Source organism: Panicum virgatum, chromosome 6N (assembly GCF_016808335.1).
Source record: "Panicum virgatum strain AP13 chromosome 6N, P.virgatum_v5, whole genome shotgun sequence".
Classification (NCBI taxonomy): domain Eukaryota; kingdom Viridiplantae; phylum Streptophyta; class Magnoliopsida; order Poales; family Poaceae; genus Panicum; species Panicum virgatum.
In genome coordinates this window covers 31,113,682-31,134,892 of record NC_053150.1, presented here as the reverse complement: position 1 = coordinate 31,134,892, position 21,211 = coordinate 31,113,682, and the positions used below count along the sequence as shown (strand labels likewise).

The 21,211-nt window shown below is 47.9% G+C and overlaps 1 protein-coding gene across 5 annotated transcripts; it reads left to right on the top strand.

The window, feature by feature from the left end:
• The first annotated feature begins 16,037 nt into the window (after positions 1-16,037).
• On the top strand, positions 16,038-20,518 carry LOC120678561 (bifunctional nuclease 2). Of its 5 annotated transcripts, none has more exons than XM_039959805.1 (11): positions 16,038-16,193; positions 17,035-17,337; positions 17,895-18,065; positions 18,156-18,205; positions 18,283-18,339; positions 18,420-18,485; positions 18,559-18,633; positions 19,270-19,388; positions 19,744-19,835; positions 20,126-20,184; positions 20,264-20,518. In XM_039959805.1, exons 2-10 carry the CDS (start codon positions 17,043-17,045, stop codon positions 20,179-20,181), a joined length of 981 nt encoding a protein of 326 aa, XP_039815739.1. In that variant the 5' UTR covers positions 16,038-16,193; positions 17,035-17,042; the 3' UTR covers positions 20,182-20,184; positions 20,264-20,518. The 5 variants fall into 5 exon arrangements, with proteins under 5 accessions (XP_039815739.1, XP_039815740.1, XP_039815741.1 ...); XM_039959807.1 differs by having other exon boundaries at positions 16,047-16,193; positions 17,039-17,337; XM_039959808.1 differs by having other exon boundaries at positions 16,064-16,193; positions 17,022-17,337.
• Positions 20,519-21,211: the final 693 nt, after the last annotated feature.

Genomic DNA, 21,211 nt, shown 5'->3' with positions numbered 1-21,211 from the left:
GTCAATAACTAGTCAGAATTGACTCCGACTAGTCGGCTTCAATCAAGCTAACTGTTGGGGGCGCCACCTTCGGCCATCGACCGAAGGCCCACGCGCAATTTGAATGCAACGACAAGGTCTTCTCCCGGCTCGGCAAGCTGAGCAGTCAAAGGGCTTCAGGCTTCGGGCGAAGGCCGAGGCGTCAACGGCGAAGACCGGTTCGCCACAGGCGAAGACGAAGAGAACCGAAGAGTGGCGAAGACCGAGGCGCCTACGGCGAAGACCGGTTCGTCGCAGGCGAAGACGAAGAGAAGCGAAGAGTGGCGAGGAACGAGGCGCCTACAGCGAAGACCGATTGGCCACAGGCAAAGACGAAGAGAAACGGAGAGAGGCGAAGTCCAAAGTGCCTACGGCGAAAACCAGGGCGCCGACTGCGAAGTCGAAGACTAGAAGGGAAGGCGTCGAAGAGTGAGCGCTTCGAAAGCCGCACAGGGAATCTTGTAATGGGCCCAATGGGCTGTAATGGGTCCAATGGGGAGAAGAGGCTCGGATGTAATTTACCAAATGATGTAAAAATACGATTGTACCTCGGGAATATACCGGGAATATAGTTGTTAGGGGGCATTACGGTGTAATAACGGAGGGTGGTAGGTGAACCGTCACCTATAAATACTCGACCCCTGTACATTGATGGGACACATTGAATACAGAGAGAGAATCCAATTTACTGTGCGAAGCCTCGTTTCTGACTTGGAGTTGTTCACTTCGACTGGTGCGCTCCTTCACTATTGTAGTGTTCGTCCGTCCCGGAAGCACTCTCCACCAACAGTTTGGCGCCCACCCGTCGGTTCGACACACCACGCCACACCACATGGCGGCGAAGAAGAAGGGAGACGCTACTACCACTTCGACAGACATGGCAATAACGACGACAACTCCGCAAGACGAAGCCGCCCCCGGACAAGAGCCGGCAACCGGCAACGAAGACATCACCGTCGAAGACATCGCAGAAGGCCAACACGAAGTCGATCTTCTAGACCTTGGCATCTCTGCTGAAGACATCGCTGCAATACGAAGGGTTGATGCTCGCCTCGAAGAGGCGCGAACAGCCAAGATACAAGCTCTTCAGGAAGAATCTGCGGAGCCTCAGATCATCACGAGGCGCGAAGAGGAAGGAAATAATGTTGACTGAAGCAGAAAGGCAAGAGCAGTACAACAAGCTGCAAGAAGAAGAACTTTGCTGCAAGGCGTTACCAGAGAAGATCAGAGCACAACGACTGATGCTCGAAAAAATGCAGGCACCGCAGCTGCCGCAGCCACTGTCGAAGGGCACGGTCGCAACGAACCCACCAAGAAACGCAAGGGTCCGAACAAGGACTATGCCAGTCGAAGAGATCTCTGACCAGTCTGAGCCAGAGGAGGAAGGGTATTATCGAAGGGTCCACCCGCGAAGAACGCCTTTGTCCGAAGAGTTGGAAGAGATACAATGGCCTCATCGCCTCAACCCAGCAGTACTGCCTCAGTTTGATGGTGAGTCTGACCCTGAAGAGTTTCTCATGAAATACGAAGCCACCATAGAGGCAGCCGGAGGAGGCACAGCGTGCAAGGCGAAGGCACTAGTCCATGCGCTGCGAGGATTGGCTCAGCGATGGTATGCAAACATACCCCCAGGAAGCATTTTATCATGGAACATCCTGCGACTTCCATAACTTGAAGCAAGGAAGCATGACTTTATAGGTGTACCTTCAGAGCTTGATAAAGCTTCGCGCAAGAGGGCCAGACGTCACTGACCAGAGCATTATCAACTCAGTAGTCAATGGGATCAGCCTCGGCCCATGCGGGGAGTACTTAACCCGGCGAAGGCCGAAGACAGTTACCAAATTGTTCGAGATTATGCAAGAATATTGCATATCAGACCATGCGAAGAGGCAGAAGCTTGAAGAAATGAATGAGAAGAGGAAGTCAAGGAATAATGAGAGGTCGCACCAGAAGCCATGGCATTCCGACCAGTCGAAGCAAAGAACTGTCAATAGCGTCTCCGAGGAGGAGTCACGTGAAACCAGGCACCACAAGAACAAGGGCGGCAGAGACCAACACGAAGATAGATCTAGCCGCGAAGACATATCTAGCCATGAAGATATATCTAGAAGCGAAGACAGGCCCAGCCATGATAACAGGTCCAACCGCGAAGACAGATACAATCGCGAAGACCACTACCAGAAAGGCCGAAGAGAAAAGGGGGGCCGAAGGGAAAAACACCATTTTGCTATTTCCATGGGAAGGACCAAGGTCATTGGACCAATGAATGCCCAATCGCAATTGAAACGAAGGCAGAGCTCGAACGCAAAAATGCACAATCAGCAAAACTAGTAAATTACACTTTGCAACCACCGCATCCAGTTCCTCTTCCACAAACCACCTAGACCCCAACACCAAATTGGCCAGTATCATACTCAGTTTACAACTACAACCCATCATACACACCTCCAATGTCATTGCCTTCGCAATAATCCATGCCACCACCTTCGCACCAGTCGATGCCGATGCTACCCGCTCCGTAGTACGCCAACACATGGTCAAGGAGCTCCATGCCTCTACCCCCACCACTGAAGATCGAGCCAGGACAGATACCGGAGAGAGAGCAGGCGACGGACCATCCAGCAGCATGGTTAACATCATCAATGCCATCTCCGGAGGATCCAATGAACCGGTTCATGAGACGAAGAGGCAACGCAAAGAATACTTCAGAACTGTCTCTCATGTGAGTGAAGGCAAATGTTTCCGAACTCCATGGTCGCATGTCCCAATAAACTTCACACAGGCGGATCTTCGGCTACAACACTACCCTCACAATGACACCCTTGTCATTAGAGCCAACATTGGTAAGAATTCAGTACACTTCGCTGGGAACGACGTCGGAAGGATATTGGTCGACAATGGCAGCTCCGCAGACATTCTGGTATGGCAGTGCTTCGTCAAGATGGGGTTCCCAGAGCAATCTCTGAAAAAATCACAATACCCTCTCATTGGCTTCGGAGGGAAGAGAATCGAGGCCCTCGGCAAGATAGAGCTCAACATCACATTCGGCGAAGGGGTCATGCAAAGAACCGAAGCAATAACTTTTGATGTAGTGGACATCAACTATCCATACAATGCCATCTTTGGCCGCAACACCCTGGTGAAGTTTGCAGCTGTAATCCATCAGCCGTATCTATGCATGAAGATACCTTTGGCAGGGGGAGTCGTGACCGTCTACGGCAATAAAGAAGAAGCGCGCAGGTGCGAAGATAACGCGTATAGCACCAACAAAACTGTGCATACCATTGAGGCTGCCGAAGAGGATACAAGAACATTTGTTGCCGAAGACTTGCGAAGAGACCGTAAAAACGAAGGGGTCTCACCAGCAGAACATACAAATAAGGTACCATTATGCGAAGATGTGCCTGATCGTCTGGTGATCATCGGCAAGGACCTCGAGGAGCACGAAGAAGTCAGACTCATATAGTTTCTGAGGAACAATCAAGACGTCTTCGCATGGTCTTCGTCCGACCTGCAAGGAGTCAGTTGAGAAGTCATTGAGCATACGCTTACAGTCAACCCGAAGGCAAAACCGATCAAGCAGGGGCAGAGGTCAATGTCCGAAGAGAGGAAGAAAGCAGCACAGGGTGAGGTGCAGAAATTGCTAGACGCAGGTGTCATTCGAGAGGTGCAATACCCAGAGTGGTTGGCAAATGTGGTCATGGTACCGAAGAAGAATGGGAAATGGAGAATGTGCATCGACTTCACCAACCTTAATAAGGCTTGTCCGATGGATGAATACCCTTGCCTCGCATCGACACATTGGTCGATGCGGCGGCCGGCTCAGAAATGTTGAGCATGCTGGATTGTTTCTCCGGCTATCACCAGATTTTCATGAATAAGGGGGACGAAGAGAAAACTAGTTTCACCACTCCCTTCGGGACATACTGTTACATCAGGATGCCAGAAGGCCTCCGCAACGCAGGCTGTACATTTAACAGAATGATCAAGAAGGTGCTTGGGGACCAGCTAGACAGAAACATCTCCGCATATGTGGATGACGTGGTCGTTCGGAGCAAGAAAAAAGAAGATCACATACAAGATCTTCGTGAAACATTTGCAAACCTTGGCCGGCACGGGCTAAAGCTAAACCCTGAAAATGTGTCTTCGGTGTTCGAAGAGGCAAGCTATTGGGTTGTATGATCACATAAAGGGGTATAGAGGCGAACCCTGAGAAGATCAAGGCAATCAGGCGGATGAAGCCGCCAACCACAAAGAAAGGAGTTCAAAAATTGACAGGTCGATTGGCTTCGCTGAACAGATTCATCTCCAGGTCGGCAGAAAAGTCTCTCCCATTCTTCAAAGCACTGAAAGGAGCTGGCAACATGCAATGGGGCGAAGAGCAAGCGAAGGCGTTTGAAGCCTTGAAAACATTTATAGAAAACCTGGCAGTCATGACCAGCCCTTCTAGGAAGGCAGAGCTCTTGCTGTACATCGCCTCTTCGGGTGCCGCGGTCAGTGCAGCTCTCGTCGAAGAGAGATTAATCGAAGGTGAACTTAAGCAAGTCCCCATCTATTTCGTCTCCAAAGCCCTGAGTGGCTCGAAACTACTTTACTCCGAAATGGAAAAAATGTCTTACACAGTAGTCATGGCTTCGCGCAAACTTCGCTACTACTTCCAGAGTCACAAGATAAAAGTTCCAACTTCATTCCCTCTTCGGGATATGTTTGAAAACAAGGAGGCCTCAGGTAGAATAGGCAAATGGGCTACAAAACTAGCAGAGCATACAATTGACTTTGTCCCCAGAACAGTAATCAAGTCCCAGGTCTTGGCAGAGTTCATTGCAGACTGGACTCCAGCGGTGCCTTCGCAAGAGACACCGAAGTTAGAATCAATATGGCAGCTTGAATGTGATGGGGCATACAAGAGAGATGGGGCAGGGGCTTCGGCAATCCTCACTGCCCCATCGGGCACACAATTGAAATATGCAACGAGGCTAGACTTCAAAGGGTGCACAAACAATGTTGCAGAATACGAAGGCCTGCTTCTAGGTCTTCGCAAGGCAAGAGCACTGGGAGCGCGAAGGCTATCCATCAGATCCGACTCGGAGCTAATCACCGGACACATCAATAAAACCAATAGAGCACTAAAGCCGGAGCTGTCAAAGTATCTGGCAGCCGTCCGAGGCATGGAGAGGTTTTTCCTCGGATTCAGCATACGGAGCTTCCCAAGATCGCAAAACAAGCAAGCCGATATACTGGCGAAGGCCGCAGCTCAATATGATCCTCTGTCACCAGATGTGTTCTTTGAAACATTGAAGCAGAGCTCTGTCAACTGCGCCGAAGAGCCTGTAAAATTCATCAACGCCATAACCAGCGAAGACTGGAGGGCAACCATAATGGCCTATCTGCGAGGGCATTTCGTCCCTGAAGATGACAAGTAAGAAAAGAGAATGGCTCTCCGTGCTTGCAACTACAAAATCATAAACGAAAACCTATATCGAGGGGGTGTCTGCGCGCCCCTCCTGAAGTGCATCTCTTGTGAAGAAGGCTGACAGTTGCTCGATGAGATTCACGCAGGCATGTGCTCTTCGCACATTGCAACAAGGGCATTGGTAGGCAAAGCTTTTCGTGAAGGTTTCTATTGGCCTTCGGTGGTTGCAGACGCGCACGAAGTGGTCCGAAAATGCTCAAATTGCCAAAGGCATGCACCGTACAACAAATTTCCACCAGACGAAGTGCAGTTATTGCCTCCGGTGTGGCCCCTTGCTCGATGGGGCATCGACATTGTAGGGCCTTTGCCCACAGTGCTAGGAAACTACAAGTTTGCTGCAGTCGCAGTAGAATATTTCTCGAAGTGGGTCGAAGCCAAGGCTCTCAGAGATATCACAGCCGGAGCCTTGCAGAAGTTCTTCTGGCAAAACATGGTGTGCCGCTTCGGCGTACCAAAAGAAGTCACCGTAGACAACGGCAAGCAATTTGATTGCACCACATTCAGAGACTTCACCATGCAGCTTGGGACGAAGCTATGTTTCGCTTCGGTCTATCACCCGCAATCGAACGACGCGGTGGAAAGGGCCAACGGCATTATCTTCGCATGCATAAAGAAGAATATCACCGAGTTGCCAAAGGGGAAGTGGATAGATGAGTTATCAAGGGTAATTTGGTCACACAATACGACAGAGTCAAGGACAACGAAGTTTACTCCGTTCAAGCTCTTGTACGGCGAAGAAGCTGTCACGCCCGAAGAAATCAAGCTCAAATCTTGGAGGATGTCCGAAGGGACGAACAATATAGAGGAAGACATAAAGCCTTCAATTGACACAATCGAGGCAGCAAAGATGCAAGCAGCAATCAACCTTGGCAAATACCAAGAAGAGACTCGAAGATGGAAGAACAAGAAGGTGAAGCCCAGGGAGATTCAAGAAGGGGATCTTGTGCTTCGCAGAATCCCGAAAGCCAAATAGAAAGGGAAGATGCATAGCAAGTGGGATGGACCATTCATTGTCGCCTCCATGGTGAGACCAGAAGCCTGCAAACTTCGCACACTGGAAGGTGTCAAAGACCCATACTCATGGGATAAAGATATGTTGCAAAAGTACTATGTGTAGGAACAATGTAAGAGCCCACGGAGAAAAATAACCGAAGGGGCTTAACAGTTTAGTATTTATTTCCGCAATTTTTTTTAATTTTATTTTTTGTTTGCGAGAAATTCGCACAATGTATCGAAGGGACTGTACTCTTTTCCTCATGGGGGAAGTCTTCACACGTTCACTCTGAACGTCGGAGGTGTGACATTTTTAACGAGGCGGAACCCTGTGTAACCCCTTGTGAAATATAAGCAAGGTCCCCGAAAAGAAAAACCTCAGGAACAGGAATATGGTGAAAGCACCGAAGCGTCTATCCCTTTTCGCCAAGCGAAGAGGGGAGTCATCGGCGCATAAAACAAGCGATGAAGCTTGAAAGAAGTAAGCACGGGACGCAATCTCGTATAGGGGCTTCGCACCTCTTAGCTTTACTTCCAACTAAATAGCAAAGTCCTTATGAGCGAAAAGCCTAAGGCAGAGAAGTCCTTGCGAGCGAAGAGCCCAAGGCAGAAATTCGAAGACATAAAAGTCCTTATGAGCGAAAAGCCTAAGGCAGAAAAGTCCTTGCGAGCGAAGAGCCCAAGGCAGAAATTCGAAGACATAAAAGTCCTTATGAGCGAAAAGCCTAAGGCAGAAAAGTCCTTGCGAGCGAAGAGCCCAAGGCAGAAAGTCGAAGACAAAAAATCTTCATGAGCGAAGATCCCAGGGCAGGAAAGTTGATGAGCAAATAACCAAAGTCGAAATCTCGCATAAAAATTCATCTACCCCCCGCAAGTCGAGCAAAGGGGGGGTGGCGCTTCGCAAAACGTACACACGCTAGACTGCGGCGTCGATGACTTTCATCCTCCTGCCCGTGCAAAAAAGGGGGGTGGCGCTTCGCAAAATACAAGTTTGCACAGTCGAAGGATAAAACTAGGAAGCACAAATATATTCATTTGTATATAAAAAGAATAGTTCGTGTTACATGAAAAATTACACTTTGCAATAATAAGCGAAGAAAACGCACGTGTACACTTCGCACAAAAGTGAAGAAAGATACAAATTTCTTCCCTAAGCGCTAAGTCGAAGACTCCACGAAAACTAAATTATGAAGTTACATCTAAAATTTCTTTGTCGAAGATAAGGCAGTCCAAGTTAGATATGACTTCGCGGACCGCAACATCTATTATTTCTTCGGCTGTCCGGCGAAGAAAGGCTTCAAATTCAACCCCTGCAAGCGAGGGCACCCCATCGTTAAGAAGAGCCTTCGTCAAAAATCCCTTGGCGACGATACATGAATTCATGCGGAGCAACCATGTCTTCAACAGGCTCCGGCTTCGGCTCTAGAAGGCCCATGGGCGCTTTATAAGACCTATCGGTGTCCAAAAGACGTTTTATTTCACGGCGAAGCCGGCGCTCAGACAGAACTTTTGCGTGTTCTTCGGAATTGCGCTGGAATTCCGCGAAGAAACGTTTTGTATCGGCATTCCGATAGTCATATACACGTTCTCGGTCAGACCAAAACTCATCAAATGAAAGCCATGGGCGACGGGCACGGAACTTCTCCCAAGTTAAACCAGAAACATAAAAATTCCCGTGGTTCAAGCGCCAAGGAATTATACCTTCGATGATCCGCGCAGGGGCCAACGCAGGGTCCTGCGCAGACATCGAAGGCGTTAGATACAGTGATACTTCTGTTTTCAATACTACACTACTACAAAAATCACTAGGCCTTTAGTCATCACACCTCGCCGATCTTCAGCACATCATCTGCTTGCCCCCCGCCATCTTCGACCTTGCCATGGCCAGGGGCTCCGTCTTCGCCGCCACCGGGAGCGCCACGGCGCAAGTTGCCGGCTTCAGCCTCGCCAAGGAAGCCTCGAGTGAAGATTTCTGCCTTCTCTTGAATCTAAGAGAAATCAATCATGTCGATAAAGCGAAGACGGCAACAAAAATAGTACTTTTGAGAAACGCGAAGTGGTACCTGATCTTTCATGTGCTCAAGCTCAACATCGACAAGTAGCCGCCCCTCTTCATTGAAGTACTTCGCGAAGTTCTTGGTGATATTCTTCGGCAGGGCAGGAAGGGCCTCGGGGCGCAAGGAGTCCAGCGAAGGCCATTCAAAACACGAGTCCCAAAGAAGTCGCAGCTGAGCCTTCACGATGCCCGCCGAAGAGGCACTGCTCTCTGCTGGAAGCAAACGGCAGAAGGCCGCACTAAGAGTACGTGCCGCAACCGTAGCAGACAGCTCGCATTTCAAGTCTGCGCCAGATCTGGACATCACCAAGGAGGCACGGATCCAGCGGAATAGCTCCGCCACTTCGACATTCTCCTCTTGTGATATCTCCGAGGGGTCAATAGCGAACTCCGCGAGTAGGCCGTGAATATCAGTTTGCACCAAATATGCGAAGGAGCTGATAGCAGTGCGCCATCGCTGAACAACATCTTTCCCACGGACACGTTGAGCTTCGGCAACCCTCCGGGCCTCTTCGGCTTCAGCTTTAGCTCTTTTAGCATTTTCCTTGGCCTTCTCCACAGCAAGTGCGTCCCGGTGAGCAGCCTCGCCAGCCTCGGCATGGTTCCTCACCTCAGCACGTGCAGCAACGAGTGCCTCCTCGAGAGTAGTTTTTTCCTTTTCCAGGGCTACCACACGCTCCTCCATTATCGCCAACTGCGAAGTTCGTTCGTTGTCAATCCTGAGTTGATGGGAGGCGCAACACGAAGCGACGAGTTGATGGGAGGCGCAACACGAAGTGACGAAGACCTTTAAGGAGAGGTCTTCAACGTCTTGAAGAATTTGGCTCACTCCGGTGGACATCAGGCGCTTCTCCATAAGGGGAAAGCCGAAGGAGGAGCCGGCTTCGGCGAGGAATCTCCTCTCCCGGTCGCTGCTAAAAAACCGAAGACTGCCGACGATGTTGTCCCCGATCAGCTTCGCCTCCGGCATCCCGAGAGAAGCAGCCACCTCAACAGGGTCGGAGGTGCTTACGTGGTAGCCGCTGCTCTCTGTCGAGGTGAACGTCGCGGGCCTTCAACTGGAAGACCCGGCGGCAGGAACCCGGTCGCCCTCGCCCACAGCGACGGTTGGGGCCGTCTCGGGGGTAGTGGCATGTCCCTGGGGACCAGGACCGTACCCCTCCACGTCCTCGCCGCTTGATGATGATGACGAATCCGAAGACGTCGATGATGAACTCGGAGACGAAGGGGCTGCGACTGAGTTTTTAGCATGGGGCTCCATGGTCGCCGGGACAGATTGGATCTCCTGGACGAGTTCGTCATCGCTGTCTGGCTCCATGGCACTGTACTCTAAAGCCAGTGAGGGCTTCGGCGGTGGAGCGACGGCCGCGATAGGACGAGCGGAAATGGGAGGTGAAGAAGTGGTGATGGGATTTCTATCTCCCCCATTGTCTTCGGACTCCCCAGCGCTGCAAAGGGGCGAGGAAGTGAGGAAATCCAAAAGCTTCGAGCGTTTCCCTCCGCCAGGGCCAAAGCCCCCCTTTTTCTGTTTTTTCTTCTCAAGTGTGGCAGTGATGCCACCGGTGCCTCCAGCTTTTCCCCCTGCTTTCTGAACAGCGAGAAGAGCTTCGGCCGCACACTGAGGGGCTTCGATGCCGAAAAAGGAAAACACCCGATTGCCTCTCGCGTCGGCAAGTTTGGACAGAAGCAAGTCATATTCATTGCCGGACACTGGTCCAACCATCTCGTCAGCGCGGGTCTCCACCTCCGCTACATCTATTTCTGAAAACGAAGACAAAAGTTATTATTGTCCTCGCAAAAAAAAACTTACGTTCTTGTTGAAGTCCGAAGACTTCGCTAAAGTTGGGCATCGGAAGCCCATAAACTTCCCTCTCCAAAGGAGCCCAGGAGGAAATGGTTCAGCCCTCTCTGAGGGGGAAGCACCCGCATGCGACGAACTCTTCTATTATGTCACGCATGCTGAGCACTTTCGACACCTCACGAAGGACGGTCATGAAAGCTTCGTTCGCAGGGATGCGAGCCACGTCCACCTTCGGGGTGTTGCCCAAATTTCCAAGCTTCTGAACAACCAAAGGGTGGCGCTTCGTCTCCGGGTCGAGGGGCACCTTGTGGTAAAACCAGAACGAAGACCAATCCCCTGGCCACTTATTCTTCGACGCCCCGACGGGACTGTGAGCAGTATGTTGAAAGGCGAAGGTGTAGCACAAATACTGGGGCTCCATCTCCGTTGAGACACTGTCAGAACCACAAACGGAGATGCTCTTCGGCTGGTAGTGCACCCGCATCACTCGAGTGAAGTTCTCCGGGGTCGGGACGAGGTGGCAGGTCTTCGACAACCACATGAAAAGGTTGACGCGGGCAAAAAAGTTCGGGGTCATGTGGTGCAGGAAGACGCCGTACCGGGCGAAGATGTCGACGACAGCGGGGTCGAGGGGGAGCGAAGCCTAGCAGGAAAGAAGTCCTTGAAGACGAGCACTTCGTCTTCTCTTGGCTTCGCGTAGGTGTCCGTCTCCGGTGGAACACATCCAAGGCCAGGAGTCAGTACCCCTTGGTTCTCCATTTTTCCAAGCATCGCCAGAGTCATCTTCGTCAGACCGAAGAAGGTGGTAGGCAGGAACTTTCTCTTCTTCGGAGCCATCGCAGGACCAAGCGAGTTCGCCGTGGCGCAAACGATGGGAGAGGAGCTAAAACTGAGACAAAGAGGCACAAAAGCAGAGTGAAGCAAGAGAGTTCGGCGCCGGAAAGCAAAGAAAGCATACCGTCCCCCGCCCGATCACCCCCACTTATATAGGAGGGTGGGGGGACGTGAAAAATCTGTTTTACCCCTCTAGAATTTTCGCGGAGGGATCGCGCGGGGAAGGGCAATGTCGGATTTTCGCACCGGAAACCTCGGGCGACGTGTCAAACAAAAAAGTCAAGTTAATTTTTGATTAACTCTTTAATGCATTTAATACGCCTCGATGTCTGGTCCGTTGCTTCGCAGGTGAATTGAAAAGACTCAGGCCTCGACGAACCGCGAAGCGATCGGTCAAGGCCCGAAGGGTGGCGCTTTGGGAAAAGAAGTCGAAGTCATCGCCCCTCCAAGGATGGGCAATGACTCTGAGGGGCTACTGTTGGGGGCGCCACCTTCGGCCATCGACCGAAGGCCCGCGCGCAATTTGAATGCAATAACAAGGTCTCCTCCTGGCTCGGCAAGCTGAGCAGTCAAAGGGCTTCAGGCTTCGGGCGAAGACCGAGGCGCCTACGGCGAAGACTGGTTCGCCACAAGCGAAGACGAAGAGAACCGAAGAGTGGCGAAGACCGAGGCGCCTATGACAAAGACCGGTTCGTCGCAGGCGGAGACGAAGAGAAGCGAAGAGTGGCGAGGACCGAGGCGCCTACGGCGAAGACGAAGAGAAGCGGAGAGAGGCGAAGAACGAGGCGCCTACGGCGAAAACTAGGGCGCCGATTGCGAAGTCGAAGACTAGAAGGGAAGGCGTCGAAGAGTGAGCGCTTCGAAAGCCGCGCAGAGAATCTTGTAATGGGCCCAATGGGCTGTAATGGGCCCAATGGGCAGAAGAGGCTTGGATGTAATTTACCAAATGATGTAAAAATACGATTGTAACCAGAGAATATACCGGGAATATAGTTGTTAGGGGGCATTACGGTGTAATAACGGAGGGTGGTAGGTGAACCGTCACCTATAAATACCCGGCCCCTGTACATTGATGGGACACATTGAATACAGAGAGAGAATCCAATTTACTGTGCGAAGCCTCGTTTCTGACTTGGAGTTGTTCACTTCGACTGGTGCGCTCCTTCACTGTTGTAGTGTTCGTCCATCCCGGAAGCACTCTCCACCAACACTAAGTCATTTATACCTTTTTTTCGACTTATTTTTTCACAAGATCGACTGCTTTTTTGGTGTACGCCTCTTGACCGAACCTACGCTCGGGGGCTACATCGTAATCGACTGCTTTGTGCGCAACCCGCACTCTTGCCGACTTTTCTTGTGAGCAACCCACACTTTTGCCGACTTTTTTGTCTGTAACCCGCACTCTCATCGAGTGCTTTATGCGCACCGCGCATCTTATTTGTCGCCTTGTCGACTTTTTCGCTGTTTTCGTTGTCTTCTCTCAACGATTGCTAAAGTACTCGAGGAGCATACGCCAACCTCGACTCTTCTGTACGCCTATGTTCCTACGCGTGCATGCGGCCACGTTCCCTGTGCTATGGGCTACGGCTATCTGGGATCAGGTGCTTACACGTAATAGGCTAACTGCTTGGGGAAATTACATGACCGGAAGACACAAAAAAAAAGTTTTATATGCATTCTTTAATGCTGGGATTTTCTCCCGTTTTTACAAGAATTTTCTACAATGCTGGGATACTCCCAACATGATATCATGTATATCATTTTACAACATATTTTTATGTTTGTTTCACAGAAGATCGGACCTGCAGCATGCTGCTGGCATGTCCTGCTCTGAGGCTCGGGGGCTGGACAACAAAAACTACTCGACGTGGCTTCTATGACTCGCCTGTCTTGCAGGCTCGAGGGCTGGACGCTGCAAAACTAGTCGATGCTGACTCATGTGAAGACTAGAGGCAAGAAAAATTCTTCACTGCGTGCCACGACTTTTGGATCCTTTATTCCAAATCTTGAAATTTGGATTCAAGGCTCGGGGGCTGCGGGACACATGTCATCGACGCTTACTTTTCAAATTTTTGGAAGATAAAGACCAGAAGATTGAAGACTGATTTGACCCTCAGCCTGATTCTGCGATTTAACCTAAGGCTCGGGGGCTACTCCATATGGAGCGCGAGTTCATCACGCACCATATAAAAGAAGACTTTCGGGGCTTGAGCACCTCACAGCCTCAATGCAGTCGGAAGTACTAAGAAGATCACTCGAAGCACTCAACGGAGCACCCAAAGTACTCGAAGACGACTTCAGAAGTACTCGACGCCTGCAGTACTCGGCTACGAAGAGCTCGAGGGCTTGTCAGACCCGGGCCCACGGGACTGTGCACACCGCATAGATGTAGAAAGATTCCAGATACACACAAGAAAGGAAGAAACTGGGCTTCTATTATGATTCCTCTGTAATCCTCTTAGGACTCCTATTTTGTAAACCGACTAGAATTCCGCCCCCTGGACTATTTAAAGGAGGGTCGGGTACCTAGATCGGTAGAAGAAGAAGATGAACCAACAGATAGCTCAACCGAGCACAACACCCCAGCGCAAGACGCAATATACCAAACCACTATACAGGACGTAGGGTATTACGCTATTCCGGTGGCCCGAACCTGTCTAAATTTGTGTCTTGTGTCCTTGCGTTTACCTTCAAGTTCCAGATTCGGTAATCTGGTCCCAACAATCTCCTACCTTAGGGCATCCCAAGGTAGGCGAGCGGTAAAAATACCGACATGTTTCCCTACAGATATTCCAAGATTGTCCAGACCAGATAAAAGTGCATGCTATGTTGGTCTTTGAAGAGCACCATGAAGAGGTTAGGTTGTACCTAGGAAATATCATAGTAGTTGTTTTTCCATGCCCTTACAAGGTCTAATCTGACTGCATTTAAGGGGATGTTTCTTCCTTGACCTTCGGGTTGGGCTACCTTAATTAAGATGTTTAAGCCCGTTTCTGGTGCTGAGACTTGAGTTGGGATGTTTGGAGCTATTTGTATTTATCTTGGAAGGACTAGCTGCATCGCTTGCATCGACGCACCAGATCTGGGATGTCATCATTGTACACCATCTGCCTACTTCCTGAAGCGCCGACTTCCTGGATGTCATTGACGCACCAGATCTGGGATTTCTTTGCTGCCTTTGGGTGCGGTGGTGATTCCCAGAAGGTGGATCGGTAGGATTTTTCATGGATGTAGCTATGTTGGTGGGTTCTTCCATGGCAAGAAGGTGGGTTTTGGAATGAATGAAAGAGAGCTACGAGAGATAGCACTTACCGTGTCCTGTGCAGGAGAAGAGTGGTGATTTTTGGACTGGTTTCATCGATGCGTGTCGATTTTTCGCTAGATCCGTCGCCATGCGCTATCCTTCGTCGGACATTGTCGACTAGCTTCTCAGGATTAAGGATCGTCGGTGAGACCTGGAAACAAAGGGGGAGGGGAGAGAGGATTTGGGAACAGGCATACCACCTACCAACTCATCGTTTGTGAGGACTTCCAGCACCAGTAGGTTTGTTGATGCCCTCGTGCGCACGCTCAAATCATGTAACCTTGGCAAATAGCTCAAAACTGTACAACAACATTGAAAACAAAAACATTTTGCCAGGCCACCACCACTACTACAGATTCAGCCTTTTGTCCCGGTTCCAAACTGGCTTTTGTCCCGGTTTTGTAACCGGGACAAGACTTCCGGGACAAAAGCCTCGAGGGTGGCAGAATCGGGACAAAAGGTGCCTGACGTTAAAATTTTTTTTGCACACCATGAGTTTCGATCCCAAGACCTCTTGCCTAGCGCATGGTTTCCTTGCCAACTCACCTAAGTAGTACATGTGACTCAGTATAGAATAACTTCCTTTGAACTATCACGTGGAGGGGCCTTTTGTCCGGGTTGGTGGCTCCACCCGGGACAAAAAGGCCCTGTCCCCCACGTTGGCCCAGCTTGCCGTTGGACCCGGGATAAAAGCCACCTTTTGTCCCGGGCCCAAATGTAACCGGGACAAATGGCCTGGAACAAAGACCTATTCTGTAGTAGTGCACATAGATTGGAAATCGATTTCCCTTGGCAGGACATCTTACGCATAGAGATGAGGGGTCCCTTTGCTGAGACAGAGGGGAAGAACATGTCTCTTTTGCTGGTTTATCTGTTGGCACCAAATCGAAAGCGTAGTGAAGGGCAGGGAAAGGCGTGGTCTATGCCCTGTAATTTGGAGGGCAAAGCGAGTGATTTGGAGCCTTCTTGACCAATTTGGTGAATGGGGAGCGGGGAAGGAAGCACCAAATTGATGCGTTGCAGCAAATGGCGTGCGCGAGCGTGGGGAGGAGGAGAGGTGATCGAGCACGAGAAACCGTAGAATGGCCTGCGTGCGAGCGCAAGGAGCGTGGGAGCATGAGGTATTCAACCCGAGCGCATGGAGCAAAGGTTGGGGGAGGTCGCGCGAGCAACAACCGATCCAGGGATGAAACGAGTGTGGGTTTCATCGGGTGTTGTCAATCTTAGTAACCGGGGCGAGGGACTTTCGTGGTGATGAAATACTGATAATCTCTCTCATCTTTATTAGCTTGTCATGTCACCAAATCTGATGATGTGCTATGTATTTAATGTTCATGAAACTATTAACAATAACATTGAAACTGGTCTAAAAATGAGCAAGCAAATACGTTTTGTGCTTGTTACGGCAACTTGTTTCACACGAAACAAGCCACAAACAGGATCCGAGAGTAAAACAGGGCCGAGCCAAGAAAGTAGGGGCAAAAGAGTAATTCGGGAGAGGAATTCCCCCGCCCGCCCACCGTTTCAGGTTTCTGGTCTCTTCCAGATAAAAGCGAAAGGCAAGCAACCCCCACCTCTTTCTTCCCTTTTTCTACCCGAACACGGAACACATCATAATCCACAGCGATCACATCTCTCTCTCTCCACCGTCCTCTGAAGTTGCTCTCGTGCTCTGCTTCCTCTCGGTCCCAAGGAGCGGCCGCCATTGCTGCTGGTAAGCCGATCCTTTCTTTCCTCGCCCCCTTTTCCAAATCAGGCTTGGCCCCGACGCGATTCTCGCGGCTTGCTCCCACTCTCTTAGTCTCTTCCGATTCCTGTCCCATTTCTGGGTGTCCTTTCTCCTCGTTGCTTGGGAGAAAACAGCCGGTTTTTTTTTTGTCTGTTGGGGATTTGGCTTCGGGTGAGTGCTTTACGGTTAAGCTTCGATTTGGGCGGATACTTGCTTGCTTTGCTATCGCCTGTCGATGCTTGGGCCCGTCGATACTCGTGGAGCGGCGTGAGGAAGGATGCAATTTTGTGGATGTTTGGTCCGTACTTTCATCGATTATCATGTGTATGGGTGTGGCGTGCATTCGGAGAAGTATGCGTTTCCATAATTCTTCACCTGGTTGCTCAGTTCAATCGATAACTGAGGTGGCCTTGCTAAATAGTTTCTTCTGACGGTGATGCGAATCAACGGATTACTGCTATCCTTGCTGTACGGACAAGTATTCGATGTCATCTCCAGCTGTGGTAATGAAAATTGTTTAGGATGCTTACGCAATTTTTTTGAGGATTGGACGCAGCAACCGACAGGACATTTCGGGGTCGGGGGCTAAATAATCAGCACTCAATTAGGATCAGACATTTTAGATTGCAGGCCATCTCAGCTATGAAGCCAGATTGTTGGTTGATACGTCGTTGTCAGGAAATGGGAAACTGATAATACATCCACGCAGAGCAGGAATCATTTTTCTGACTTTTCCGCTGCTATTGGTGACTTGGGCTTATTCCCCAGGACATTATCCAGAGGCTGTGATGGATATTTATTGATTTGTTTCAGTTTTACCATGTAGGCAGATTGATGGCGATGGAGGGGCCTGTTCTGTGCCGTCCCGCGATGCAAGCAAAACTTCCTTCTGCTGCGCTCATCAGCAACTCCCTTGTCAAATCTGGGCAACTTGGGACTGCATTCTTTGGTGCCATGTCAAAATACAGGAACATTACTAGATTCATTTCTCCAATCTCTCAACCGCCCGTGAAAAATTCCAGCCATGTTTGCTGTAGCTTCAGCTCATCTTCTGATGGTAATGGATACATGGCTGGAAACTTTAGCGAGAGTGATGAAGATTATGTTAATTCGACTGTTCTAGAAGCTGGTAATCTCTTCACACGAATATGTCTCAAGTTGTTACTCTGAAATTTATTTTTCCTGATAAGATGAGTTTCTGAACATTTTAAAGTTCTCCTGTGAACCACTAGGGACTAATAGCTAAAGGGAACAACTGAATATTTCATTTTGCATTGCAGTTTAACCATTCTTTTTAGCTCTACTGTTATTGTTGAATAGTTCGGGACTGTTATGTCGTGATGCTACCGTACATTAGTCGCACTAGTCAAACCTCAAAACCATTCCAACAGGCTGGCAACATTTCCACTGTGCATGAATTTCGGCTGCAAATACTGTGCGCACATAGTTTTGAATGGTTTATTTATTATATAGTTTTGACCATGCCAAAGTCGAGTTGACAGATAAGATATTCTTAAATCTAAATGATGGTTGAATATGAGTGGGCTTAAGTTCTACTGATGGAAAAAAATGGCAAATTGATTGTCTGACAACTAATTAGTTAGACAATAACATTCTAGAGTCTAGACATGGGTGTCTCAATTAACTGTTGAAAGTAAGATCACTTATTGCTGTTTTCTGTCTCAGTTGAGGTTAGAAGTGGATCAGAAGGATATGTAATCAAGATGCGAGATGGCAAAAACCTGCGATGTGTGCATAATAATTCTCAAGGAAGAAATATTCCTGAGAGTGCACCACAACCAGCTATTGTTTTGAGGATTGAAGATGGAAGCGAAACTTTACTTCCAATCATCGTTTGTATGTGAAACTCTTTAACTTTTATCTGTTTGCTTTGAAATTAAACTTTTAATTGATTTTCATATATTTGTATGTACTTACTTTTTGCAGTAGAAATGCCAAGTGTACTTTTGATGGCAGCTATTCGCAATGTCCACATTGTAATACCTTCTATCACTGTAGCTCTCTGCTTCAGTTTATTATGCTAGATGCAGTCTATGACACTTATCTGTTGTAGGCACGACCTACCATATATCAAGTTGTCAAGGAAATGATTGATAAAATGGGTTATGAGGTCCGCATAATTTGGAAACTCACATAATAACATGTTGATTCACTTGCCCCTTCTATCATGATGTTTGTACTTTTTTCCAGGTAAAACTTGTTCGGGTAAACAAAAGAATTCAAGAAGCATATTGTGCTGAACTCTATCTGACAAAGGTACTAATTTTGATGATGAAACTGCTTCGTTTTAATATATAACATTCTAAACTAGATACCACCTGTTCTGCAGACAGAAGATCCTACAGATAGTATCACCTTTGATCTTCGACCTTCAGATGCAATCAACATTGCAGTTCGCTGCAAGGTATATTTATTATTCTTGTTCAAGGTTCTGCTAGATGTTAATTCATTGAGTAGTATGAAGTTTTCAGCTCTTGCCCTTCTCTTTGTTTCTATAGTGGCTTTCCTTTTGATATTGGACCAATTATTACATTTCTGAATCTGGTTTGTCTTTTTTTTTTAATAAATAACGATGCTACTCCTATGTCACTAGTTCATTGAGACAGTTAGGTATCAAGAGACATGCTACATTGGATTTAAGATTGGACCAGTTAGATTACATCTCTGAATCTGCATTGCCTTTTTTAATAAATTACTATGTTAGTCCAATTAGAGATGACAACGTGTACATACCTGCTAGATAGTACAATCCCATACCCGCACCCACTAGAGATATTTATACCTGTTCCAATACCTGTACCTGCACGCGGGTATAAAATCTTACCTCTAAGTCCAATGCCACAAGTTCATCGAGACAGTTAATGGTATGAAGTGACATGCAACATTGGATGTTAATATACAACATTAGCCCACGAAAGTGAGCAGTTGCAATGAAATGAAAAATGGGCACTTGCTTGGATTTACAATCTTAACAAAAAATTTAGAACATCTGTGAAAATCCTTACTCTCCATATTCATTTTAGTTTCTTGACACGAACAGGTTCCTATTCAAGTTCATAGAAGTCTTGCATACAGTGATGGCATAAGGGCAGTTGAGCCAGCAAGAATGGCGGTAGCAGCTGGTGTATCAGAGGGGCTGTTGTTTACAGAACTTGATAGGTATTTTACAAATATACTTGTTGTTTGTCATTGATTGCCTGAAACCAATAATGTCATGCAACAGCTGTAAGAATGCCAGTAACTTTGGTTTATATCTTCCTACAGACTTGTTACTTTCATGCTTCTGTAAATTATCCAACATAAAAATGAAATATTCACTCAGAATTTTTATGTACACGAGTGGGGCAGTAGACGCTGTGTAAAATAGTAACTTGTGAGGGCAAAGAGGAACCTATAAATTGATACATTTTCATAGTTTTTGCATTGATGCAGTTTGAGGAGATTCGTCTGCACTTCACTATTTCAGATGTAGAAAGTTTACCAACTGACCTATTACACTTGCACTTTTTATCAGACCTGATGGACAGCCCTGTCTTGAGGCTCAAGAGTTTGGATTAGTGCGGAACATGCTCATCGCAGCTGTTGAAGAGAGATACAAGGATGCTGGTAACAATACTATCTCTTATATTATGGCTTCATTCCAATTCATCCAGCCATCAAGATAATGTTTCCTGAGAATCTTTCTTGAAATCGTTTGAAATGTTACATAAGCATAACTCTGTTTCCTTCACGAGTTGCAACCATCTTTCTGTACTTCGCAAAGGGGTAAAGGACCCTGAGCACAATAAATCACCTTATATGCGTTAATGTTGGAAAATAGCGACCTTTAGTTTAAAGAACAGACTTAGTCCTGTTCTCTTTAAAATGTTGATTGGTTTATTTGTCTGTTTCCACAGCATCATGGAAGGACAAACTGATGCAGCTGAGGTCCAAGCGGAAGAATTGGGCCTGACAGGTTCTAAACTCGTGTAGCTCTGTTTTCCGTCTAGTCATTCAACCTTCACATATTTGTGATTGCTTCTCACTCTTGACAGTGTGGCCTGTCTTGATGGTGTAAATAAAGATGACGCCCTGCTGGATTCCAGTGTGCATTCTAGATGACTTGACACTGGCTATGGTTCTATGTAACTAGATGTACATATTATATGGACTTGAGAATTGGCTTCTGTAAATTCAGACTAAGCTTCCAAGTAAAAACTAATCCATGGAAAGCAAAAATCCGTCATATTTGTGGGCGCAAATGTGTATGTCGTCGGAATTAAAATATCTTCAGCGACATCCTGCCCCAATTGGAATTTGGCCCACGATGGTTTTTGTGTGTGCAATGGAGGTTTGGGCCTAAATTGGTGGTTGTGGGGAGTTGCAACAATATACTCCGCTCCAAATTATTAGTTCCCTGCACTCCAAATTATTAGTTCTAGATGCATAATTTTTACTATGTACTTATCTATATAACATATCTATGTGTATAGTAAAATTAATATATCTAGAAAAGACAAAATGAGAAAGTAGTATATAGGATCAATTGGATCCATATCATTACATGTTTTAACTTCAAAATTACGTTATTACAGTTCGTATATTCGAACCCAGATCACCTACTTTACGTCAATTGAAGTTGAAAGCGTAAGCAGGTTAGTGGGAGTGGGTGGGGTTCAGCCTGCCCGTATGTGCTGCGCAAGCTGCACGGCATTTTTTTTAATTTTTTTTTATGTTAGGAGGCATGCAGGGATTCGAGCCCCCTGCCGGGCTGGCTCCCATCTCTCGAGTTCAACCACCGAGCACGGCATATTGGTAATCAACGGTGCCTAGCGTAACCCATGATTAAACCTGAGGAAATGAAACGTCATGACCTCGAATGATAGTCTAAGTAGGACTGCTCCTTACGTCCTGAAATATAAGATATTTAAATTTGTTGGAAGAGAAAGTAGCCTAAATTTAACTAAATTTAAAATTATAAGAATAATATTAATATTTAACAC

Coding starts and splice junctions, on each gene's coding strand:
- LOC120678561 (XM_039959805.1), top strand. CDS start 17,043: ATGGCGATGGAGGGGCCTGTTCTGTGCCGTCCCGCGATGCAAGCAAAA. Junction 18,486..18,558: donor CTGAACTCTATCTGACAAAG/GTACTAATTTTG, acceptor CCTGTTCTGCAG/ACAGAAGATCCTACAGATAG. Junction 19,389..19,743: donor TTGTTTACAGAACTTGATAG/GTATTTTACAAA, acceptor ACTTTTTATCAG/ACCTGATGGACAGCCCTGTC.